Source organism: Haliaeetus albicilla, chromosome 13, assembly GCF_947461875.1.
Source record: "Haliaeetus albicilla chromosome 13, bHalAlb1.1, whole genome shotgun sequence".
In the NCBI taxonomy this organism is placed as follows: domain Eukaryota; kingdom Metazoa; phylum Chordata; class Aves; order Accipitriformes; family Accipitridae; genus Haliaeetus; species Haliaeetus albicilla.
In genome coordinates, this window is record NC_091495.1 from 14,920,080 (window position 1) to 14,946,490 (window position 26,411).

A 26,411-nucleotide genomic window follows, 5' to 3' on the forward strand; every position below is an offset into this window, starting at 1 on the left:
GTATGGTCCAGTTACTTCTTCAACGTTACGCCTCATAAAAAGATGATGTTGAGGACCAACCCAATTTGTAGAATAATAACATGGTAACAAAGCAAGTGAAAAACATATTCTTTTAGTCTCTTTTAAAACAGGCTCTGCTTAGAGAATGTGTGTCTTTATGTCTTCTTATTTTAAAATACTGGCTTCCATCAAAGCATCTTGTCTTTTGTAGCAGGACTGAAACAAATGTTTCAAGTCTTGGCATATCTGTAAAATCACTGGTATTTTTAAAATTTTATTTCATTTCTTTATAAACTAGCACAACTACTTGTGCCTTAGTATTTTGCTACATAGGAACTTTATTCTTTTAAAGAAAATTTCAAGTACAATATTTATTTAGTATTTGGATGTTATTTAAGAAGCATGAGCAGCTGTGTCTTATGTTTGCAGTAATATTTACTTAGTAAATTTTAAAATGAGCTCGTTTGGTCAGTGAAATGTGCACTCTACACTGAGTGCTGGCAAAAGAAAAAGTTTCCTGAGACATATCTAGACACAGACACTATTTTCAAGAATCTTGGTATTTATTCCTTAATAAGATTATGTGACAGGAATATCACTTGCAGTAAGTCAGAGGAGTTCTGAATGCCCCAATTATGTATATTTGTAACCTTAAATGGTGTGTTTTCCATTTGTCATAGGCTGCTTTTTTTTTCTGCTATACTTTTTTTTTCCTACAAAATAAGCATTATTTCTACAAAGCTTATTTAATAAACTGTATAAAACAAAAATTATTTGATTTCTGGCAAGTAGCAGATTATTTTACAATGGATGCTGTTTAGTAGCTCACCTGCATTATTATTCTGAATTTTATTTTAATATCCAGAAATAAACTATAGGAAATCTTTTCCAGATTTGTTTATAAGGCATACAGACTTGTTTCAGAACAAGTTTATGACTAGAATATGATACGCTGCTATTCTTGCTGTAAGATATGCCTCTCATAGGGAAACAAATAGTTATGTAGACATTCACATGCTCGAGAGGAAAGCTTCCCAGAGGACTAAGAGAAAATGACTGTCTCAATGTGTGTATCAGGTAGCCAGGAAGTACTGATGTACTTCTGAAGTAGCTGGTTGAATTGCTGGGTTTTCAGGATGAGCTGGGGTTGTCTGCCAGGCAGGAAGTCTCTTCCTACTGAATACTGCTACTTAAATTATTAAAAACAGAGTCTGATTATGGAGTAGACAATACTACATATAAAATAAATGGTTTTCCCATGGAAATTTTACTCATTTTTTTTCTAAAATTAAATTCTGCATTTATTAAAAGTTAAGTTACTAAGTTCTTCTGGAGTGTAACTTTGAGTTAAATCCTTGATTCAGTTAAATGAGTAGAAGATCTTTTTCTTACATCACGAAGACAGGATTTCACTGTGTGTTACTGTCTTGTTTTTCTCACACCCCGTTAATTCCCAAAGTGCAATAAGTGATGCAGTCTTCTTGCAGTCTTTAGTAGGCAAGAATAGCCCATCAGTTATTAAGGTTCAGAAAAACCAAGTTGCCCGCAAACCAAAGATCTGGTGGTATACAGAGCACTTCTTTGGCAGTTTCTCTGAATTAATCTGCACTTATTTCCAGTGGGTGGTGGAAAAAAGAGTTTGGTTTTAGGAGGATAAAAATATCTGAATTCTTGTAGTTTTGACTGATTGTTATCTAAATGTTTCTGTAGCCTTCTAACCTCCAAGGAAGAGAAAAAGATGATTTAGCTGTTACTGTGTCTTTATGCAAGCTGACAGCCTGAAAGTTAATCCATTCACTGTCAAGCCTTTTCATTCATGAAAACAAATCTAAACAATGTTTAAAATTAACAGAACGAAATACATATGTTTGGATTCTGTGAATATTTCTGAATCTTGAAATAAATTTTTCAGCCTGTATTTTTGAGAGTGGCTAATGATCTGTATGTCCAAATTATTTATGCCATAATGTATGACTCTTTAAAACTAAAAGCCTAGAGCAATCACCTTAGTTAGGGATCACTTGAGAAAAATTAAGTTTTTATGTCATCTAATAATAGTATTATATAATAAAATAGAAAGTATTGCTAACTTTATTCACACGTAAAATTTGTCCTTTAATGTATAGGAAGTACACCTTTTTGAATGTTGTTTGTAGACATATTTTATGTTTACAGAAAATCCCCAAAGCCATTTTTAAAAAAAAAGATTTAGAAAAATTGAAGAGTCACACACCATCAGTTATGTTATTTTAAAACTTACTGGCATATAAATCCAATTCAAATGACTGAAGACATGCCAGTTCAGATTAGCTTTCAGAAGACCATTCACAAAGTGGCTGAAAAATGAAAAAAGTTCTTTGAACTGTGGAAGCCCTTCCACATCTATTATAAACATTAAATTATTTTGATATAAACACACTGATGTATTCTAGTAGATGAAAAATTAAAATTGCTTGCATTTTCTCTATACTATGATAATTTGTTTTCTGAGTGGACTATTTTTTTAAATGTTTATTGGAGAACTATATGCATTTTTTTTGTGGGAGTAGATTTTTTTTTTTTCCCCTTCCATTGATGTTACCATTTTCCATCCGTAAAAAAACATAGTCCAAAAGCTGGTGTTTAGGCCAAACTTTGGATAATGCAGCATACCATCTTCCCCCCACCCCATGGGTGAATTGGATAACTTTATATTTCTCTTTAATTTTTGAAATGAAAAGAATGTTTACTTTTTAAAAGACTAAAAGGTTTATTAAAATCAAGTTACATAATAAAGTATTAGATCCAACTGTTTTCCCACTTTGAGATACATTGAATCATAAATCCTTTACACAATTACAGTAAACAAATACAAACATAGTTTAAATCTGGTTGAAAATACCTAAGCTTTGTTTATCTACACTGCTTTTGTTTGCAGTGATTTGGCTAAATCACTTAGATTACACATTTACTGAAGACTATATCTTTGGAGAAAGACCAGGCCAGATTTCTTTCAGCAGTCTCTTATGACTTTTGTTATGAACATCTTTGGGAGTAAAACTATGATCAAAGTTGTCAGATTCAAATGATATCATGGTTCTGTGAAGCCCTTCCTTCTACCTCAGTGCTCCAGCCTTTCTAGACTCTAGTTTGAAGATTTTGAGAGTCTTTTTAGTTGCTTTTATTACACCGGAGAACAGGAGACTGTATTTTACAGCATTGACTCAAATTCTGGCTAGTACAATACTAAAGGTCCTTTCTTTACGTTTAACAACACATTCTCCAGTGGCTTATTCTGTGAATATAGCAGTTGTTTATTTTCAAATCTGTTTCCAGTGTGGAGTAACATTCTGCTCCTCTGTACAAAGCAGGAATAAAAAGGTTTATCTTGGAGGATGAAAGCACACATTTGGAGAAAGAGTATCTTGTTTCAAGCATCCCTACTCTACAGTCCAGGAGCAAGGTACCTGGTTCTCTGCATGTGATGGCCAGAAGCTGCTGTCTGGTGCATCCACCTACTGTATTTGATTAACAACTTATAAAATATGTGACTAGTAAGTTCAAAAAACAAAACAAAAAACTCAAACAACAAAACCCCCCTGTACAGTTTTGCTTTGGGCAATTCATTATTATCATTGTTATTTGGTTAAAAGGTGTACTTTTATAAATTGTTCTGAATATGATCAAACTGTTATCACCTTTAACTAACAGATTTTATTTAGTTCTGGTTTGTGTATGGGGAAATATGAGAAAGCTCAGGGAAATTGCTCCAAAGCAAATCAGTTCAGATACTTGGTAGACTTATGGAACATTGATCCTTCCCTATCTCACAACTTTAAAAACCAAATGTTTTTAAATTCTGGCATTTCAACCAGGATATGTCAGCAGTGGAACAACTGATGCAGTGACAAGTTGTGTTATATGGTTGGCTAAAAAGCAGAGAATGAGAGAGAGAAAAGTACCAGCATAGCATTAGGGATATAGTTCATGGAGTAGGATAATGCTTAAGAATGGGAATAACTGGGAAATTTATTTTTTTTGCTTGCTCTGCAGGATTGCTTTTAAAGCATTAAATAAAATTGTTTCTCTCATATGCCTGCACTGATCTTTCTGCCTCATGCATACTGTTGTAGGTCTAATTGTAGTTGTCACACAGTAAAATGCATGACAGCTCAGCTAAACAAATACAGTCAAAGTGTTATTATAGGTAGGGAAGCCAAGTATTTAAAATAACCTCATTGGCCAAATCAGTAATTTCTTAAGTAATGCTTACTTCTATTTATTTGTAGGGTTGTGAATCAGGTGGAAACACTGGGACAGAGTCAACAAAGGTCAATAATTGTTCCCCTGTCTGTCAAAGCTCGATTAAAATTTCTGAAGCAAAGGACATCTTCTAAATAAACCTAACAAAGAACTTTATCATGACTGTTCTTGTCATGATATGCAAATCTAATGAAACTATTTGGAGTAATTATCTGACAAAAAAACCCCCTAACAAAACAAAAAAATACTAAATTGTATTTTCAAGAAAACTAATAAAATTTGGAATAAGTATCTCCTATGATTTTAAAGAAAATTAGAGAATAAGTGTAATTTGTTAAAATAAATTTTCTGATGTTACATTTACTTTGTCAGCAATAATGAATGAACCTTTCGTGTACCAGGATTTGGTAGAACAGTGCTTTGTTAGGCAATGTAAAATGTTTAAATGTTGAAATTGGCATTTTCAAGAAAATTTAGCCCACTAGCATGTGAACAACCATGCTGAATCAGACCATCAGCTGTTTATGCATGCAGAAGATCTTATCTCTTGTGGTTTCTTAGTTTTCTTAAAACTTGTTAAAATCCAGTAGGCTATCACCTTGAGGTTCCTTACTTACCCCTATGATCTCTTTGCAGAACTTCAGTATGTATGTGAGGTGTGATTTTTCTTTATAAAAGGTGTGCTGACCTATCTCTAGTGTATCTTTGTTGTCATTTCTACTGATATGGCTAGTATAGTTGTGAGCCTTGACAGTGCTTAGTTGCCCACGTTTTCTCTTTAGCCCATAAACCCTCCTTCATGCCCTAGGTAACACAAATGGATTTAAGTTCACATGTCACTATTAGTAGCTATTGTATCCTTGAGTTCCTGTAGAAATCTCGAGAGGATGCTTGTCCAAACTCAAATAACGTGTTAATGTTGATATTGTATAATTGTTCTGTAACCTCTCCTACAGATGCTTCATTTTAAGGTAGGTCTTTCAGATCTCTCATGAAGAATGTGCACCTCTCCAGTTTTGTCCAGTTATCACAAATGCAGAGAATTAATTTGATTTCTCTGCTAACAGTTAACTTGAATTTCTCTTATTTGCTCCCTTTTTATACAGATCACATTGCCAAGGTCGTTTTAGATCCTTAGGTAGTTTTATAGACCTTTCACTATATTGATTATCTGAGACGACTTTAATCATTTGAATGTCCTCTGAAATTTGGACAATATTGTAGCAAATAGGCTGAAAGAGTGACAAGACTAAAAAAAGTAAAATATTTAATCCTATATCTGGTAGTGTGCCTCAATCACAAGGACAGTTTTCTTCCTCTGTGGCTTGAGATGACTTTAATTTTGTTCTAGCTAAAGGGAAGATTCAGCGTATGAAGGTACTCTTATACATATCTTTCATAAAGGTATGAAATTTATTGGGGGATGAACAGGCTGAAGGGAGCAGCTCTGTGGGAAGGACCCTGGGGTGCTGCTGGCAGACAGGAAGGGGATGTAAGCCAGCAGTGTGCCCTGGCAGCAAAGGCAGCCTACAGCATTCTGGGCTGTGTCACCTGGCACGTCGCCAGCAGATCAAGGGAAGTGATCATCCCCCTTTATTGAGTACTCGTTAGATCACATCTAGATACTGCATCCAGGTTTGGGTCCCCCAGTATGGGAAAATTATTGATAAACTGAAGTAAGTTCAGTGGAGGCCATCGCACTTGTTGGGGATAGAGGAGTTGCCCTGCAAGGACAGGCTGAGGGAATTGAGGTTGTTCAACCTGGACAAGAGGTGGCTTCAAGGGGGGGACCAACAGCAGCCCCCAGTAGCTTGGGGGAGGCTGTTGAGAAGACAGACAGGTTCTTGACAGTGGTGTGTAGTGGGACGATGAGATAAAATGGACATAACTTGAAATGAGAGGTTCCGAATGGCCATGAGCAGAAATTTTTTTCAGATACGGATGGTCAGGCGATGGAGCAAGTACCCAAGGAGGTTGTGTCATCTCTGTCCTTAGAGGTTTTCAAGACCCAAGTGGATAAAGCTCTGGTCTGATCTTACAGCTGAGCCTGCTTTGAGGAGGAGGTTGGGCTAGACACCTGAGCTCCCTTCCAACTTGAACTGATCCTACTATCGTACTCCAGTTTAACAGCCTGCTGCTGAGATTCAGCCCACAGTCTTCTGCCTTTTACCGTTGGGAAGTGCTTCTTTATCTGTAGAGAAAGAGTTGGGACCGGAAGTTTACCTCTTACTAAACAAGCATGTGAGTAGACAGTCGTTTAATCAAAACACCTATGCTTCAAAGATGATCTTAGGCCACGTCATCTTCTGTGCTTATCTAGAGTCATATTTCAATAAGAGAAGCTGCAAGAGAAACTGCTACTTAGTCACTTTCCCTCCAGTGATGATGCTAGGTAGTATGTAACTTCTTTGTGTGTGTTCAGTCGTTGCCATTAGCATGCTTAGTTTCAGCTGACTTTTCCATAAAGGCTTGAGACAATATGTTGAGCTTTTAGCAAATCTCAGTCTAAAAATAAAAGGAACACCTGAAGATTAGGAAGTGCAAACACTAATGTTAAGCTAACAGCATTAATACCTACTGAAAAGTCTTCAGTATAATTAGATTATAATACTGCAATATAAGAAAAAGTATAACGTGCATAGTATGATTCAGTTAATAGAGCAACTGCTAACCTTTAAAAATTTTGTTTCGCTCTTGTAAAAACATTGGGTAATTTCTGAGATTTAGCACAAAACCACCAGCTTGAAAGTAGATTGTAGAGGGAGTTAACCTCTGAACTTTCTCTGTCTTAAGTTGGTCAGGTGGTTGAAGGGTGTCTGGGCACACAAAGATTCCCAGCCTATGTTATCCTGGGCAGCATCATAGTGGTAGCTGTTCGCAACTATCAGTGTGCACATGCTTATCTGAGCAGTGGAAGGTGCCTGGTAAGAACATTTTACTGCTAATTAATTGCCCTGTGTATAGCAGCAGCTTCTGTTGGCTCATCTAGCTCTGCTCATAGTGCCTGCTGTAAGGATTCTGAGTGCTGAGCAAGTCATGTGGGGCTAGAGATCACTGGGCAAAACAGAGGCATGTCGGAGTGGGAAATGTGATGATGGATGCATGAAGGGTTAGGGTTGATTCGTGGTTGGTGGGAAATGAGATTTTAGTCTCCATGCAGAGGTACATGTAAGGAGACAAACATCAAGAGGTTGACAGGTGTGGTGGGGTATGATTAGGTTTAAAGGTTTATCTAGAGAACTGGCTGCTAGTCCTAATTGAGTATTCCCACCAGCAATGGCAAACTGTTTGCAAAGCCCTGTTTTAATTAGCCTGGAGGGCTGATCTTGGAGTCACTGTTACTGGGATGTCTGTGTACTACTGCATGGAATTTTTCTGATGCTAATTGTCCCTTCCCAGCTGCAGTCCTGTTCCTAGGGCAGTGCTGCTTATCTCTTGTATCTGGGTTTGAAAGGAGACTACTGTGTTCTGGGGAATTCTTTATGGAGCCAGGATCTGACACAATTGGGTACTCTCTGGCCATTTAAAGCAGTACAAAGAGTTTGGGGTTGGCAAGGAAGAGAACTACCCCCTTACTAAGATACAGAGAGGAAGAGGAATTAGAGTCTCTGAAATGGAGGGAGAAGCAGCCTGTAGGAAAGATGTTCTGTTCAAAGCTTTTTTTTTTCTTTTTAGAAAATAAAATTATAAACTATATTCAAAGTATCTGTAGAAAAACCTGAAGTCCCTCTTGCACATCTGAAAATATCCGGAGAGTGCCTAGAAATAGCACCTGCTGTGCAGTCGGTTCCATTTCTTGAAGGCAAGGCATTTTAGAATTAATGGACTTCAAGTAGCTGAGGGCTTAATAGGAAGAAAGGGAACGGTTGGGGAAATTTAAGCTGTAGAGACTGGATGATGTACAGAGAACTTGTACCCAAAATTTCTAAAACTTTCTGTGTTTTGAAAAACCAAACTAATTCCCTAGAGATGTTTCCTAATGTCTTCTCTGGTTTTGTGCTTCTTACTGCAACTCAGCTGTGAAAGTATGTTGTTTTTAATAGACCAGACATATCAGATGGAAGCTATGGATGGAGTTCAAGCCTGTTAATGTTTGGGAATATTGGAATTCCAGGATTTTAAGCTTAAACATGGTTGCAAGTAAAGAGGCAGATAAGAAACTCATCTGTATACTGTTTGGATTTTTAACATGAAAGTTCAGGATGTTTAGACTCAGTGTATTGTATTTTCTGGTTCTTTGAATGCTTCCCATGTACACTAAATTTTTATTTTCATTTAATATGTGAAAAATATGTTTTAGAATAGTGGAACCCAACTGTAATCTCCTGAGGAGGGATCTGTTCTGTTACTTCATGGTACCTAATACTCCCATTTATTGAAAGAACCACTGCTGAATTTGAAAATCACTTATACTAGCCAGAGACCTTCAGGAGTTGTTTTAATGGTGCATCTGATTCTCTTGTCAAAAGTCTGTGTGCTGGATTATCTCTATTAGTGTTGATGTAGTTGCAATGATTTCATTCTGTTGCGAGGAGATGAAAATCAGGCCTTTTAAAAATCGACCGATGTGAAATATTTTTAGAAGATTCTGTATTCAAATATTTAAGTTAAAAATTGGAGAGCCATGCAATTGTTAGACTCTGATAATGTGTGGCTAGGAGAAATGTCTGACGGGATAGACAAGTATTGTATCTTAGTGTCCTATCAATTTTCAGAAAATATGGTCCGTAATTTGTGCTAAGTGACAGTTTTATGACAGTTGTTCGATATGAGAACTAGAACTGGACACATTAATACAATAGGCAGTTCTTAGAAAACAAAATTCAGAAAATACTGCCTCTTTTTTTTCTGAGTTCAGTATCTCACAAATAGTTTATGTCTAGCCTTTTGTCTTTAACTGGCTTTAAGAAATCATGAGGGCTGATGATTTTGAGGCCATGTTCCTTTGTGAGTGAACCAAATTGCAATTAAATTAGTGAATTTAGTGTAAACCTACTTGCTTAGGTTCGATCATCAAAGAAAGAATTGCTTTTCCTGTGCACGCACAGAAGGTGACAGCAGCAGCAGCTTTAGGCTCTTCAATGAGCAGTGTGTTGGCATGTGTTTAAAAGATTTTTGTGGAAAAAGCTGTCAATAATAAAGTACTTTTTTGGATGGGGTGGAAGAACTAGTTTGTGTAGTAGCTTGCACACCTCTCTTGTTCTACATGCAGCAATTTGGGAGTCCATTGTCTGTTGTCTAAAACCAGATTTCCTGTCAATTCAAGATGACCTTACAGGGATCTAGACAGCAGAAAGCAAAGCTCAGATTCTGAAACCAAAACTATCTTCAGGAGCAAGTATAAAAGTTTATGCCTAACTTGCATTTGCTTCAAGAAGATGCCCAGGAACCTTGTAGACACCTATTCCACCAAGTTCAATGTGAAATGCATTGAAGCTTCAAAGTTGTCGGAAAATCTAGTAATTTAGCAGCACAATAAATGATTACTTCAAAATGTCAGTCAGAATATGCCAGAAGCAGAGGGATCTTTGAGGGTGATTGGTTCAACTAAAAGATAATGGCTTTCTATTTTAATGAATTTTTCAGAAGGAGTGTGTGGAACAAAAGACACAACAAGCAGATTCAGGAGTTCTTACTTGTGGAAGCTGCAATAGAATACCAGACATAAAAGGTGTGATTGTGCTAACCCAGTAAGACTTACCTGTATGGTCAGAGTAGAAGAATGTTGCCTAGACTTGATTCATTTCAGCTGAAGATGGGTACCTAAAATAGATCAGAGGATGTTTAAGGTTAGATGAGATGAATCTTGACGAAGGTAATACACTAGAATGAAACTCCTGTTTATGTCTACTCAAATATATTTTGTTCTCACATGGAGTTTCTGTTGGTTGCACTTTTGACTTTGAGTAACAGAAAATTTTTTTATAATACCTTCTAAAAGAAGGAGCTGTTTCTTGAGGGTTAGCAAATTTAAATATGGTAGTCACTTGTCCCATTTGCAGATTTTTTTTCTTGTTACTAAACTCAGTGGAGTAAATTTTGCACAATTAACTGTCAAATGCATGATCATCACAAATAGTAAAATAGTCTTTACAATGTTGTTCATGTCAAATTTTAATAGGATTATAATATCCTTTACATCAGTCTTGCCAATCTCTCTTCTAGGGAACTGAGTTAGTGATTTATGTGCTGGGCAATTAAATGCATGTTTATAGACTTTTATCAGTTTTACTGTAAATTAAAAAGACAGAAATGCATGTAAATTACCTCTTTGTGGCTGTTTTCAGTAATTACTTCATTTACTTCTGTCTAACCTTGCAGATGCAAGGGAAATGTGTAGTTTAGGGTTGCAGCCACACATACTACAGAAGCTCAATTAGGTATTTGGAAGCTTTGCATTATAAAACAGTATTTTATGAAGTCTTTTCAGTAATATTATTGAAAAATATTTGTTGCCTTTTGGTGCAATTTGTCAAGGTATTAAGTGCATGTATAATTTTGATCAAACAAGCAGTTACATGGATTAAGTTGGTTCTTCCCTACATACTTTCTATACTTACACTATTCTTACATAATGTTGTAATGCAAATTTCTGAGCTTCAATTCTCAGATGATTCAGAACTTCTATTTTAACAGTCAAATGATAAATTAGAAGAGTTGGAAATTGTGCTGTTTAGCAATTAGATCTTATAAAAACTGTTCAACAGTTGAGGTGAGTTATGTGGGTTGTTCTGCTTGGGGATTGTTGGAGGGGTCTTTTTTTTTTTCCCCTGTCCCGAATTGTAAAAGCAGGTCTACCTTTCTCAAGTTTGCTTTATGCTTGAAGAGAAGTCAGTTGGAGTTTTAAGTCTTCAAGAGAGCCATGATTTCCTGCTGTCCTTAGCTTCTTGAGGAGATTTAGGCATCTGTTCTCATTATTTTATCGTGGTTGTTACGAACTTCCTATTTTTCAACAACTTGAAGGAAATGGTTAAAGTAGCTGTATTCTCTTTTGCCTTCTGGTTGCAGTGCAACATGAATGGTCTGTGCTGAGTTGTTGATGTGGAAGGTTGTGCATGATTGCTGTCAGAAAGGTTTCTTTATTAATAATAGCTGTAGAGCCTTGGCTGAGATTGTTCAGATACTAAATGAGTTCTGTCGGGTAGTCAGTCTTACGAGGGATACAGTTACTTATTGTATGCTGTATATGTGCTTATTATCCCAAGTAATGTATCGCAATGAGCACTCAAATCACCTTTCAAGCAGCATCTTAGGGTTTAATTGACTTTGCTGTTTTTTTCTACCTCAGTAACTTTGCCTAAATGGACATATTGTAAATTCAGATTTTTGCTTCCTTTGCTGTTTTACTGTAAGGCTTGTTTTCTCTTTTAAATTTATTCTGCAGAGAACAAAAAACAAATATCAGATGCAGATGAAATGTGGCTTTTACACTTGAATAAGTCAAAATACATGTAATACTAAAGAAAAGGTTATTCTCTAAATTATATGTTTTGTTTAAATTTATGCAAATGAATAGTCCTATTTATCTTTAGAATACTATAGTCACAGGGAATTTTCGTATTCATAACATTAAGTTTATTTAAAAAAAGCAATTTGCAGGACCAAAGATTTCCTTTTAATTTAGTGGGGTTTTTTTTGAAGAATACAATGTCTATGCATTGTTGTATCCCTCTTTCCAAAACAAGTATTTTAAATATTGTTAATATTCATATGTAGTATGGTACTGTTATTTATACACAGAGTAATTTTCACTATGCTTTCCTGAAAACTGTATTACCTCATGAGTTGTTATTTCAGGAATTCAGAAAAACTGTTGTAATCATTCTGTATTCAGACTGGCCTAGGTGCTAGACCACTGCACAGTCTCTACCAACCAAAACATCATCTAAAATGGAGGCGAGGGGTGGGGAACCTTGGTGCAAGCCACATTGTTCAGGTTTATTCACGGATGTCAAAGGAGTACAAGAAGCTAATTCCAAAATAAAGGTGAATTTCAGATATTTTTTTCATTAGTTGAGTACTTACCCTTGTCTTTGAACTGAAGGTGACCTTGTAGTTTTATGCAGTATATTAATTTAGGTCATTGCCTTTAGATTTGCCATAGAAAGCTAAATTGAAAGGGCTGACTTTTTATTATTTCATTTCTCTTGACAGTGAGGATTTTATCTAAATGTGATTTAATGTAAGGACTATAAAGTGAGGAATGGTGTGATTTTAGGACATTATGCCTCCATGTTCTTCGATCTGTGGAAGTTCCTTTTTGCATACTGTTCTGCAGGGTTTTGGGAAAGAGGCAAACTTGTTTGTTTGTTTCTTGCAGCACTGGACATTCCCATAAGCCAGCCATTCTTGATGCAGTGGTATGGAGAAGTTGGTCATTACTGTGTGGTTACAGTTTAGTTTATTCTGAGCCCAACTGTAATTCTTTCTGTTTGTTTCTAGGAATTTAGAACATGATGAATTAAAGCTCTTTTGAGTGCTTTGTGAGGTCTTGTCTTCTAATCATCAGTGGTTGATGTATAAGCACTGCAAAGCTGAGTACTGAGAGATCTCCAAGGTCGTTGGAGGCAGTTTAATTCGAAAGGAATTTTTCAAGTGAAAAATGACTGAATTTTTTTATACACTAGAGCTCTAGAGGGTAGGAGGCAATTGGACTGTGTGTGTTTTATTGGCTCAGAAAATGCTCACTAGCAGTTTAAGCTGCTGTAGACAAATAATGGGCTTGTATCACCCGATATCTTTCATTTGTAGTCTCTATACATGTAGTCTTTATATAGTCTGTTTTTCGTTTCTAGCCTTCATACATGCTTTATGTTCATAAATTGAGTTTTACCATAAGATTTGTATAAATATACAACTCATTGTCTGAACAACTAATTGAAATCTTGGATATACATCTGTCAGGCAAGCTAAGGGGGGGCAATTGTTCTGCAATTGAAAGGTAAACAGATAATTTTCCTTTTGCCTACACTTTCAAAATAATCTAAGCTTTCTCATGTTACTTTAATAAGAAAAGTTATTTGCACATAATTCAGTTTTATCTTTTGCAGAGTTAGGTGTAAATTTTTGAACTTTTTTTTCTGAATGATTTTTGATTATCAGTACTGGTAAGAATCACAAATCATAAAAAATTAAATAAAAAATGAGTAATAAGAATTTTATGTCTGCAGAGCTTTTATAATGAGAAGGGTTGTGATTTCTGTTAGTTAAGACCAAGTCAGCTAGCTGTTTACTGTGAATTCTGTTTATGCGGAGCTAAACTCATTAAGTGTCAGTAGATAAAGTTTGTACATCCATCTAAAAGATGTTTTTCCTCCTGTACCTCATGTAAAACTTATTTTCCCAGTGTCAATTACTTGGATGTTTTGTAACCAGCTTTTTCAGTTAAGCTGTTCATGCCCCCATCAATTGTTTCTCAAAAGCTGTGTGATGTTTTTTGATAATTAACCTCTGTGTATGAATGTATAATTCATTTTATGCAGAATTAATATGTTGAGTATTTTAGAGGGGGACTAATGAACTTTTCATTGAAGGAGAAAGCTCAGATTTTACTTTAGACAGACAGGCTTAATGTCTGGAACTTTGTTCATAGCTAGACAGTATGAGAAGATCCAATATGATGCTACTTTTCTCATCTGTAAGTTAGAGAAAAAGTTGGCAGACAGGCAGTCTACATAGCGACATGAGAAGGTGGTTCATGAATTGAAACCTCTTTTTCAATGGTTAGTTGCCTATTTTTAGAGTGTTATACAGCACATGAAGCTATGTTTAAAAAGACGTTCAGTGTTACCTGCGGTTTGTATACTGCCCAATGGTTCTGACAAAAATCTGCTAAATGCTGTCTACTAAATCTAATCTTGTATGACAGTAACAGAAATTTCATTGTGTTGCATGCTGAACTGGACTAAGGGAGGATAAGAACTGACAAGTCTCTCTCTTTTGCATCCTTGTAATGTAGCTAAGAGAAATTCCTGTTTCGCAGGTATAAAACTGAAGCACAAAGGTGAAGACACTGAATTTACTTCTTAGAGATGTGTCAGGTGTTAAGAACATAAACATGTACACAGGCCTTCGTGTTTATGTGCTTAGGTATCTAGTGAGTCTGGGTAACTAATGCATGAGTCAAAACTACTGGCTGATTTCAAGATTGTGTCGAGCCCTGAATGAATTTCCATAGTAGGAGGAACTCTGCGGTACTATTGGTCTGGTGTCCAAATGCTGTCCATGGATATGTCTTCCTTCTTACTATGACCAAAAAATTGCAACTACAGATTTTCTGTCCCATGTGATTAAGGATCCAGCAGCTGGTACCTCTGTTTTGCATATCATGAAAGATGGATTCACTCAGAAAGCTGAGCACTGGGGGTGTTCAGTTTATGTTTGGATTGAAGTGACTGCTAAATTACTTTTTGAATGGGAGAATAAAAAGGTATTTTGAAAAACAGTGCAAATTGTGCAAAGTACAAAAATAAGACATTGTACCTGACAAGTTGTATTTCTAGAAACTGTCCTCCTGGCTATTTTTCAGGCAGATACCTCATCAGTTGTTTGTCATTAAAAGTGGAATTGGCATTGTTTCCCAGAAAACCATTTTTAAAAAAGTCCAGCTTTTACAGATTTAAAGTTTCAGTTTCTTAAAAGGATACCATATTGCAGCATTGTTACAGATCTGTAAAATTAAAAGAATTGCACTCTGAGAAAATGTTCATAGTTCATATTGCACGTTATTTTCTTTTAGTTGGATATATTATAAGGAGAACATAGAATCATGGTGAATCTAATGTACTGATTACCTTGGGGATATTTATCTGCAGGAAGTGAAATCTAAAAGACTGACTAAGCAGATCTTTAATTTCTTGTAGTTCATCTTAATTGCAGTCAGTTAAAAGTTGCATTTGGTATACTTCTGTAAAATTTTTCTTAAAATGGTTTTTGGAGGGGGGCATGTCATGCTTTCCTTTGTTTAAAATGACTAACTGAAATGGAGAACAGGTTTTTTTGTTGGTTTTAAGAAAAAAAAGTAACATTTTGCTTTTTATTAGAAGAGAACCATGAGAAGTAAGGCATTGAATAATTGATGAGGAGAAAGACCAGGCATATTTCTGCTATCTACTAATGTTTTTCAGTAAAATTAATCTTCAGGATTGGATTGGCTATGATAAAACTATAAGGAGCGCTCAAAATAAATTGGATACACTGGTATGTCATACAAGCCATTCAAAAAAATAGCCTAGCACTTCTCAGAAGCTGTAATTGGTATGTTGGTGGTGAGGGAAGTTTACGGTTGTAAAACAGAACCCGAGAACCTTCTCAGATGGAATACTGAAAATGTTAAAAGTTAACCTCCCCCATTCCATGGATGGTGGTTGCATTTGATGATCTTTAAGGTCTTTTCCAACCTAAATGATTCTATGATACTGTTTGTGTCCTGGAATTTGCAATAAAAGGTATTAATACTATGGCAACTTTGATACCTGTTCAGTTTGAATGACTTATAGTTCTGTGTCAAATTCAGCAATATAAAAGGTCAATGTAGAGGTGTTAATGGAGAAATTGTGACTTAGTTTTAAAGGGGTCTGCCACATTAAAAATTCTATAGTATACGGTACAGGCATGATTAACTAAGGACAGACAGCTCAAGGAAAACAAGAGGGGTTTTTATAATTACTATTTTGAAAGAAGACCTCCGGAAAGAAGACCTGTTTATCTTACATGATCCTCCTATACTGATTCTTTCAGCGCATTCAAAGGAAGTAAACAAAATTTTTATTCCTGAAATCAACTTTTCAAAGATTTCTACAGCGCCGTTTGACTGCTTCCATGATTTGATCTGTTTAGGTTACTTTTCTTCCTGTTTAAGTGATACTATCCTGCCATGTAAGTGGAAAATTGGGAGTGAAGCAAGTGCAGTTTGGCAGAGACCACGTATCTTCTGGAAACCTGTCTACCATTTTTGCAGTAATATTTGATATTGCAAATACTACATTATATCTGTTTGGATTCTTTTGGTATAGATATTTCGTTGCTCATATCCTGTTTATGTCTGCTGCCATTACAAAATACTGTTTGTCAATATTTCAGATTTACCTTTATCAAGAGTTACAACAACGTTTTGTGGTAGCAATTGTTTAATTACCTCTAATTGAAGTAAGACATGTATTGCAATTTCTTTCATCTTTTTGCAAACTTGATTCAGGAGAATGACATGTTTTGGTTGAATACTTGTGCTGTGCTTGCATAATGTTTTCTCTTTGTGACAAGTATATCCTGCCTGAGTATTGTTAACGATCTCCAGCATATGATGTCCTGAAACAGTTAACTAACATAAGAAATATTTTAAAAAGTATGTATTAACAGATTGAAATGAAGTGCTCAGAGATTATTTATAAAATGTAGAACGTCACCCACAATGTGTCTGTCACATGTGAAAAAATGAATGTATTGATAGGTGTGTAGTCCATTGAATAAGTTTATAGACCTAAAATCCTACCCAAGATTGCCAGAAATTAACAGTTTGTCTCTAGTACTGGATGTGAATTAGTTGAAACAGAATCAGAAGTCCCATTAGACAGGCAATTCTTCATTCCTGCATATCAGTAGAAAGTAATTTACTGTGTCTTTCTGAGAATGTGACTGTGAAATTTGTTCCTGAAACATTAACCAGACAGCATGATGCAGTTCTCAACTTGTATATTTGGTAGGGATAAATATATACCACATTTTCCTTTCCTTCCAGAATGAATGTGCTAGAGAAACTCGCCAGGTATGATCAGATTTCAGAAGAGCCAGTGCTTGGTTTGCAGTCTGCTTCCAGACTTTTAACTGTACAAGTTATTTCATGTCTTAATGATACTGTGCGTGTTTAGACTGGCTGTTTTCATTAAGTCATAAAAAATAGCACGGACTGAAGTGATCTTCTCTGTGCTCAGAGAGGTACCTACACAGCCTAGCTTTTTGAAGGAAATGGAAGGCTGTATTTGAGAACAGGTTTGTATTCTTGTAGTAGCTCATAAAAGTCATAAAAGTCAGAGATGAGTACTGGCAGCCAATTAAACATTGGAGTTTTCCCACATCTTCACTGAAGGAAGAACATGCTCATATTCTAAAATACCAAGGAAAGACAATGATTTTAACTTTGCTGTTGTCATCTGTTGTGGCTGTAAACGTGTTGGCCACATCCCATAGGTAAATCTTCTCATACTAGCAGAATATGTCATGTCTACTTAATCAGCTTCTGTAATGTTTCTCATTTTGCAGTAGAAATTATTGGTGTAGTAGTCAAGCCAAGATATAGGCTTCCATATCAGTGTGAGCCATTATAGTGTTTTCACATTTCACTGTTCTTCCAAGCAGTACAAATGCAATACTCTTTTAATAATGAATGCAGGGCAAATTAAATTTCAGAAACTGCCATGATTGTTTTGGCCAGGTGCATGTACACAAATTGCTCTGTTCAGACAAATGGAGTTGGGAAATGATGATATAGTATATAGTAACTTTCTTGTGCTGTAGCCTTGTATATTATTTTGTAAAAGAATATACCTAGTCAACATACACAGCAATTTTAATTGTAGGATTTGTGTTAATAATACAGATAATGTAGTGGCTGAGAGCAAGAGGTTAAAAAAATTAAATAATTAAATGTACTAGACAGCATTTTTTCGTAATGATTTTTTGTTTGGGGGCATAGAATACAAATTGGATAGAATTTAATTGCTAAAGCTGGTTAAGTATAAAATATGGCTTAAGTGAAACAGTAACTTTGATATAGTTGAGAAGCAATTTAAAGAAACCACTGGTTACTTAGGTTATGGTTTCAAGTTTATAATCACATTGTATTAAAGTTCTTTGATACTATGCCTCGTAAGAATGCCTCCTTAAATTTAAATGCTGATGTTAAGGGAAGATATTTATTTTACTGAAGCTGCATTATGGAATTTAAATGGATAACTGCTGATTGTTAAGTACTGTGTGTGTGTGTTTAAAAATGTACAATGTCTCTTTTAAACATAGTACAAGAAATACACAGAGAAAAACATTGTGAGTAATAAGTGTTTTGTCCCATCTACCTTTTGACAGGAGAATTAGATGACAGAGAACAGGCAAAGCTGGAAGTAAAAGTATGGGATCCAGATAGCCCCCTTACTGACCGTCAGATTGACCAGTTTTTAGTTGTAGCACGGTAAGATTAAAATCCTCTAATAAAAGAAAATTCCTTTTCCTTTTCCTGCTGACTATTTATTCCCCTATATCATGTTACTCAACTTGTTTGCCATTTTGTGAGCCCTTCTCTTTCCCACAGTTAGCTAAAAGAGAAAATCAGACCATAACCTTCTGCATATATATTGAAGCTACCAATACAGAAGAGAGAAAAAGAGAGTGAGTTTTGGAATAATGCTACACTCCCTGTATGTCAGGTTATAGTAGAATTTGATACTTTAAATGTAGACATCAGGCTGTTTTCCCCTCAGAGTAAATGAAACAGGATTTCAGTGCTAACATTTCAGTCTTGTATTATAGTACTTGGAATTTCATAGTGTAAAATAAAACTTAAGAGTAGAAATAAAGAAAATGTTAACAAATGAAATGGATGCAGAACTTGCTGAGTTTGCCTGTAAGCTGCAGTGCAATTATTTTCGATGAATGTTGAAATAAAAGTTTTGAAGTGATGCATTTCATTAGTGAAAAAAATCTGGTCAGTTCAATTTTATAGCTTAACATAGGATTATGCAGATTTATGAGAGGAACATCAAAGCCCTTGGAATTCATAAATACCTTTAAAAATTATTTCTCTACTTTAAAACAAAGAAGAACTTTCAAAACTCTAGGACAACTCTACACTCATAAGATACAGCATGTTTCGCCTGTCCTGTAATTCATGCTTACAAATATAGTACAAAGGTACTGTTATAAGATGGCAGAGAACTCTTAATCACAGCTAATGTAGGGGTTTTATCCTGAATTACTCCATCTCCTATATTTTCTGTAACCTGGTTGCAGAGTGTAGTCTCAAATCTTCTTAGACAAATAATCCTTTTACGTTCTTGCCAGTTTTTGTTCTTTATTCTTTCTCTGTTTTGAACAAAGCATTTCAGGAAGGAAATAGAGAAGTTGCTTTATATTTTCCAGCTTATGTATACAGTGAAATGGGTTGCTGATTTATTGTTTTACAGTTCAGATGCTGATCCACCTGGGTTTCTTCTCTCTCCCCCACTTTGTAGTGCTGTATCCTTTCTATACAGTAGTAAAAATGGCCTGCCCCTGTTGAATTTCCAAGCAAACCGGAGGGGTGTAGGTGTTAACGTGCATCAAAAGGTCACAACGCCTGGTAAATGCTCCATAGAACAGAACCCAGAAAACGGAACTACTTCTATCACCAGCAATATAATACCTGGACATGTATGGGCAGACCATTATGGAGTGCCCTAAAAAACCATCTGCATGAAGATTATGTGCATTTTTGAAGAGTTAATTCATTGCCTTCACATCCCTCCACTCCCTGTTTTGCAGCCACTCTGGGGAGCTGAAGTATTATACTGCAAAGCTGAAAATATTCCCAGAGGAGTGTACCAGTAAGCAGTCTACTGGGAAGTGACAGAGAATAAATGAATTTTTTAGAGAAAAACATTTTTCTCTCTTCTTCCCCTTATTTAAGACATCCTGTGCAATACTGTGCCCTCACCAAGACTGCATTTGTTTAGAAGTTGATACGTTTCTGTAAAGAAGGTTTCTGTTATGGCAGGAATGGGTCTTGGTCATAGCTGACTAATTGTAGCTATCCAGGATCTTGTGGTAGACAATCACTAATGACCACCTGTAATCAAATGTTACTCAGGTATCACTTTATTGATGTTCTTCCACAAAACTCCATTCATTTTTGTAAGCTGCTTTTGAACTGACAGAAACTATTTCCAAGCTCCTATATACTTGTATTCACAGGCTGCAAAATCACATTTACATTGCATTAAGTGCTTCTGAGACAGATTTTTACCAATTTTGGAGAAACAGTTCTATGATCATTGTGGCAGCTCTAAATTCAGTGTGTTGTGTGCTTTCAGGTAAAAGTTTTCATTGTACTGGACCATTAAAAGCTGCTTGAGTAACAGTGGAGTTGGTATTATGATCTGGTAAGCTGTGCTTACAGACTCGGAAGATAGTTCTGCTGTGGCCTAACTGCAGTTCACTGGGTATTGGCTGTGCCTGCTGGGTTTCCAGTGAGAATGGTAGTTGTCTGGTTATGTTTAGTTTTGCAAATTTGAAATTCTGACGATAAGAACTTTCTCCTAAATGCTTTCCTATATGTGATTTTGGTTAAGTGTGTGTATGCTATCTGTATTTGAAATTTTAAAAATATTTTCACGTGATCATTTTTACATGCTGCATCAAAGGCATCCAGTAATTTTTTCCTCATTTTTTTTCAGTCTGCTCTGGTTGAAGGAAGAGTTGCTTTTGGTCCTTATAGGCTTTAGTTTTTTCAACCACACAAGCATCCTTCCTTAGTTCTTTAGAAGGTGTTTAAATGCTCTCTTTTTCTGTTTGTGTTGTCCATTTGCAAGAACATTTATATTTGGCCTTGGGAATGTAGCTTTCCCAGTCTCACAAGGTTTGTTTACTGTCCCAGGAATGGGAGGCCTTTTTTCTAGGTTTATATGCTTAGTCTGGGCCTGTCACTAAGCCCTAGTATGCAATAAATTGCTGTATATTAACATAGAAGAATATGCCTGTCCTGTCTGGAAATTGGAGGTATCAGTGCCAGAAAAATGTATGGAGATTTTGAAAAAAGCTTGAGTTCTTGAGTGGAAAGATCCTTAACCTTGAGCTCCCTAAGTAGTCTTGCTTGACACTCTGGATTTACAAATCTTGAAAGTACCTTATTGCTACTATTGAAGCATAATTTGGGTGAGGGCTCTTGCTTGAACTAGCAAAAGCATCTGTTAGTAGAAGCTTGAGGCATCAGACTAATGTATTCTGGTTTTGAGTAATGCATTGTCATTTATATTCTTGCAATGAGAATTCCAACACCATGTTTTACTCCATTCAAGTAAGATGCAACTTCATCAACCAGTTCTTGTTCATCATATATATTGGCAACAGTTCATCTGTGTCTGCTAGCTTCAAAGAAGAGGACTCTGAGAAGCTGCAACAGCAGTTTAGATCTGTCCACGTTAACAAATAGTACAATACAGTACAAGTAGATTTGTAGAATTTAAATGTTTGGTGCTGAGGACCTAGCATCCACACTATGCATGTTTGAGCAGTTTTATTTTTAGGCTAACTCTAATCTGGTCCTGTGGACGAAATATCTATGAATATGTGGAACTACTGTTTGACTTAACAAAATTCCATTTTGTATGCTACAAGATAACTTTTGGTGTTGGTTAAAGTGCAGTAGATAAAGACTCTGGGGACAGTTGCTTTGAAACTCCATTCCTAATTTGAACTAACTGATATAGATGCATCCTGTTTTCTCCAGTCATCAGTCTCATTCTTAATACACAAGGACTACTTCATTTCCTTGTGAGATCTCATGTTTTCTTTCTAACTCTATTCCAAGTTGCATAGGATTAGGAAATAGTAAGTTTCCTACTGTGTGTCTTTTTCTTTTTTTTTTTTTTTTTTTTTTTTTTTTAGTTTTTCAAGGAGGCAAAAATGGTCCTGACCAGTCTCAAATGTGGTAGGAGTTGTTGGCTCCAGTCTGCACAGATGCTGAGAACCGTAGACCTGATGCTTTTTTTTAGTTTCTTTCTATCTGCAAATTTGGTCTATAATTCATTACATGATACTTTTTTTGATACATTCTAGTTCCATTTATGTACTTTATGATGCAGTGAAACAATTAACAACTTAGTTCTTTTATACCGCTTCATCTAACCACATTATCAGCATCATGTTCTGGAAGGAATGTATCTCTAAATCAAGCTATTTTCCAGACATTCTTGGTTCCAGCTTATTTCCCACTAAACCAGAGTTTTTAAGACTAATTATAATAGCCTTACAGCGTTGCATCTCCACCTTAGAATTCTGTTCTTTGATTTCTTTGTAATTCAAATGGCATTGCATACCTCTGGCTAATACAACATACTTCTCTTCATTTGAATGCCTGCTTATTTTTTGATGGAAAATCATGTGTTAGTCATTTTGAATTAGAGCTCGATTCTTCCCATGTTGTTTCCACTTTTCCATTTTCTCTAAGACAGTGATTATATTCATTTTCTGTTGGTTACTACTGATTTAGTTAGAAGTGCTCATGATATATGGAGGTGTATTTGTTACACGAATTTATCTTACAGTGAGGAGGGGAACACAGTGGAGCTTCAACTAGCAATGTGTTGTTCTTCATGCTGAGGAAAAGAATACACTTGTCAGCTGAGAACAATAGGTAAAAACATTTAGAAGTGTGCTCAAATAGTAATACTCTGTTCTTGCAAGATAATTCAGTGTAGTCAGTGGCAGTAGACAAGCTCATCTATGAAAATACATAAAAGTCGCTGGTTTGAAAGCTTCAGTATTAGTGTGCTTCTGGATTCTCTTTAGGCAGTGGGAAGTGAGAGGAGTTGGAGTTCATTAAAAGAGGTAATGAAATTTAATGGCAGAATTGCAACATAAATTTAGGTGGTAAAGATAGTGAAAAATCCTGATGCCAGTGCTGCACTTGCAAAACTGGATGTTTGCTAGCAAGGTGAATTACAGCATCTAATGGTAGGCAGATGATTTAGTAATAAAAAAGAAAAATATGTTCACATCAAGTTTACTAGGAGTATCAAAAATACTATGTTTCTGCCTGTCTGTCATGCTTGGCCAATACATGTTTATTCCTTTGTGTATTTTGTGTTACTATATTTCTTCTTGACCAAATTCATTTGAAAACAACTAATTCAGACTTGGAGCTGAATTTCTTTTTCCATCTTTTTTAATGAATTTTGAGCTATTGCATTAGAAAGAAAAAAACTTCTGCAGCAGTGTTTTCATGGACCTGCTTTTTGGGGGCTGTAAATCTCCTCTGTGACTGTGAAATTGGAGGATGGCATACAGACAAATGATTGCTTAAATTGTATCCTGTGAATTAAACTATTTGTATGTATCAGATTCTATTTCTGTTGAAAAATAAAGATTTCACATATGTTCCATTTCTATTCATTACTAATGAAACTGAAGGTTAGTTGTGGTGTGTAGGGGACATTATATGTCGTGCTGCTCCCTACCCTAACTTTGAGAGTCTTTCAGAGGAAGAATAGTGGCAGGTGACTTTTCATGTTTATCATGTCATCTCCCTTCGTGCTGTAAATATCTGAAGTGATAATATGAAACATGGCACTGTACAGACAGTTGCTTAGAAATGCAAGGAAAATGTGTCTTCTGGAACAGCATCATTTTACTTTGAATATGTTCTTCATGTCAGATTTTGCATTATCCAGTAGTAAAAATCTCAGGGGTGTTTTTCAACTTTAATTAATACCGTGCTGGTGACATAGATCTTCACTAAGTATTTTTTTTCTTTATTCCGTGATTTTAAGTATCATGAGACTTTTCTTAAGGAGCGATCAGATCTTAATTGGCTGTTTGTAAAATGCTCTTATTGATAGCAGTCTAAGAGGTCACCTTTTAGGACTGTTTCCAGCTCTCACAGTGAAGGGGAACATTGATGTAACAATAAGGAAAACAAAAAGCTTTCTGAATATGTAGGAAACTACCAAAGATCCACTTAATTATTTTCTTCAGAAATGTTAACTCTGAGGTGAGGCATAGGCCTTATTCATTACCTTGCAAATATATGAGGAAAATTGTGAATTTACGGATTCTGTATGCACAGAGGTGCTTCACTTTAAACAGATTTGTCCAGAGTATACCCACTACTCACCTCATATCACCGCAACAGAGGAACAATGTATGAAAGTGAACAATTTTAAAATAAACATGCTCAGATTAAAAAAGATCTCTGTCTTAGCTGGATTTTTGAGAAAACAAGGTAGAAGAAAATAGAGTTACTGGCCTGGATCCAGAACTTTCTGGATCTGATATGATGCTGGACTGCTGTTGTTACCGGGGAGACTAGTGACTATTTTTATCCTGATGTATAATCGCAGTGGTTCCAGATTTTCTTTGGTAAATAATGTCCCTTTTCAGAACTAGTTACTGACGAGCATTGAATCTTTAGAAATGTGTTATGACAGTCTTGCATTTGCTGCTTCATAATTTCACTGGCTGCCACTAATACTAATCTTGTGCAAAACATTGAACAATTACTTCCTTTAATGTCTTAAGTTACAAGAAGTTTGGAGCAATGTATTTTCTGTGTTCAATACCTATCTGAAGTTTTGCCTGAATGTGGGGTGCACGGGCACAACAAAATGGTGATGAGCTACTTCATCTCTAGAGAGTTCACTGTCAGGTTTTTTTGGACATGGATATTGTTGAGTTTCGCTGAATGTATGGAATTTTTGTGTAGTCTTAGAACCTGGCACCAGATTATCTTGATTTTGTTCTATGTTTGTATGGCTGTCTGCTACAGTCCCTGTTACAAGTCCTTGAGAGAACATTCTTGGTTCTGGTCTTTTAAGATCATTAAACAAGGAGAATCCAATTCAGGTAACACTGGATCATTTGGTCTAGCCCTTAAAGCTCTTATACCTGCTTGCCTGTGCAAAGAGTGATCTCTCTGCTGATATCACCAATTGTTTATCATTCTTGTCCGCCTCTCTGCCACCTGTGTAATTCACTGTCTGTATGCCTTTTGGCTTTAGCTTATTCTGGGAGGCATGGGGAGTGTTGGTTTCTGTTTGAAGTCACAATACTTTAATTATTTGTTGAATAACTGATTTGTGACTAGCTTGCCGAGCACTTTTTTTTTGGTTATGTGAGTTTATTGTTATTATTGAATTAGATATAGTTTCAGTTAAACATTTACAGATATTCTTTGGATGCTGCCAACTTAATGGAATGTTTATGTTAAAGGGTCTGTTCAAAAGAAAAAATGAGTAGTTAGTGTCTGACTGTTCAGCCTGCATTGGCTTAATACTGAGTATTATTTTGGTAGCAGGCAGGTGAAGATGATAGTGTGTCTTCTGGAAGTAGGCATTGGTTAGTTATTTTTGCCTTTTAACATTTTAAAAATAATTCATTGGTGGTATTATTAGAAAAAAAATATGGAAGGAAAAATGACAAAGGAAATGTTTGACCTTTGTATCAATATGTTCCTCATATCTGTGTTTTAAATGGAAAAGCATAAAAAGGTATTGTAATGATTTCTAAAATTAATACTGAGTTTGGATTGCATGGCTGGATTATACAGAGCACTGTGTATCACTGTTAAGTTTTGAAACTAGTTACTCTTCAACAGCCAGTGCTCTAAAATTCCTACACTTAATTGGGTTGTCTGAAAAATTCACTGTTTTTTCAGAAGTTTCCAGGGAGAGGTGAACTGGAAGTTACATTGTTTTCAAGATATAGCCACAGACACACACATCCCTGTCCCCCCCTCAAAATGGCATGTTGCCTGCATTTTATGGTGATTCCTACTTGTTTTGCACTTGCATACCCCACGCTCCCACACAGCATTCCTCTGACGGTTGTGATCCTCTCCTACTCAGTACAGCACTGGAAATGATGTCAACTAGTGCATCAGTTCTTACTTCTTTATCACTTATTCAAAATAAACCTGGCTTTATATTGTGTCTTAATTTTGACTGTACATACTGGGCAACATAATTGACATACACTTGAGCTCTGAAATCAGCCTAAAAAATTTGAAGGCAGCTTGATGTGCTAGAGAGTGACTTGTGAGGACATACTCTTTGTAATTTTTATAGCATATTCTGATTTTATTTTAGAAATATGATCAAAAGAAAATAGTGTTAATTATGCAAAAGGAAGATAAGCTAATAGGCAGCAGCAGAAGGGAAATACAGTCATGCGGCATGCCACTTTACTGGTTTGAACAGTAGTGACAGAAGGATCACAGGGAAGGCTGTTTAGCTACAACCCTTATCAATGCCAACATGTTTAAAGGGGTTGACTATCAGGAAATGTGTTCACAATACAGCCTTATTCCTGGGACTGATTTGTCGACAAATACTGTTGTATATACTGTCAAACTTTAAAAAAAAAAAAAAAAAAAGTGTGTGTGTGTTCTTGTCACATATTTGCCATCTCTGCAAAGAGGGAGCAAAGGT

At 35.8% G+C, this 26,411-nt stretch overlaps 1 protein-coding gene across 2 annotated transcripts in view; it reads left to right on the top strand.

The window, feature by feature from the left end:
• The window catches only part of MTA3 (metastasis associated 1 family member 3), a 142,499-nt gene that overhangs the window by 37,770 nt on the left and 78,318 nt on the right, over positions 1 to 26,411 (top strand). For both annotated transcript variants that reach the window (XM_069800247.1, XM_069800248.1), the window contains exon 7: positions 18,322 to 18,424. In XM_069800247.1, the coding sequence (XP_069656348.1) occupies positions 18,322 to 18,424 (103 nt within the window). The remainder of the gene's footprint in view (positions 1 to 18,321; positions 18,425 to 26,411) is intronic.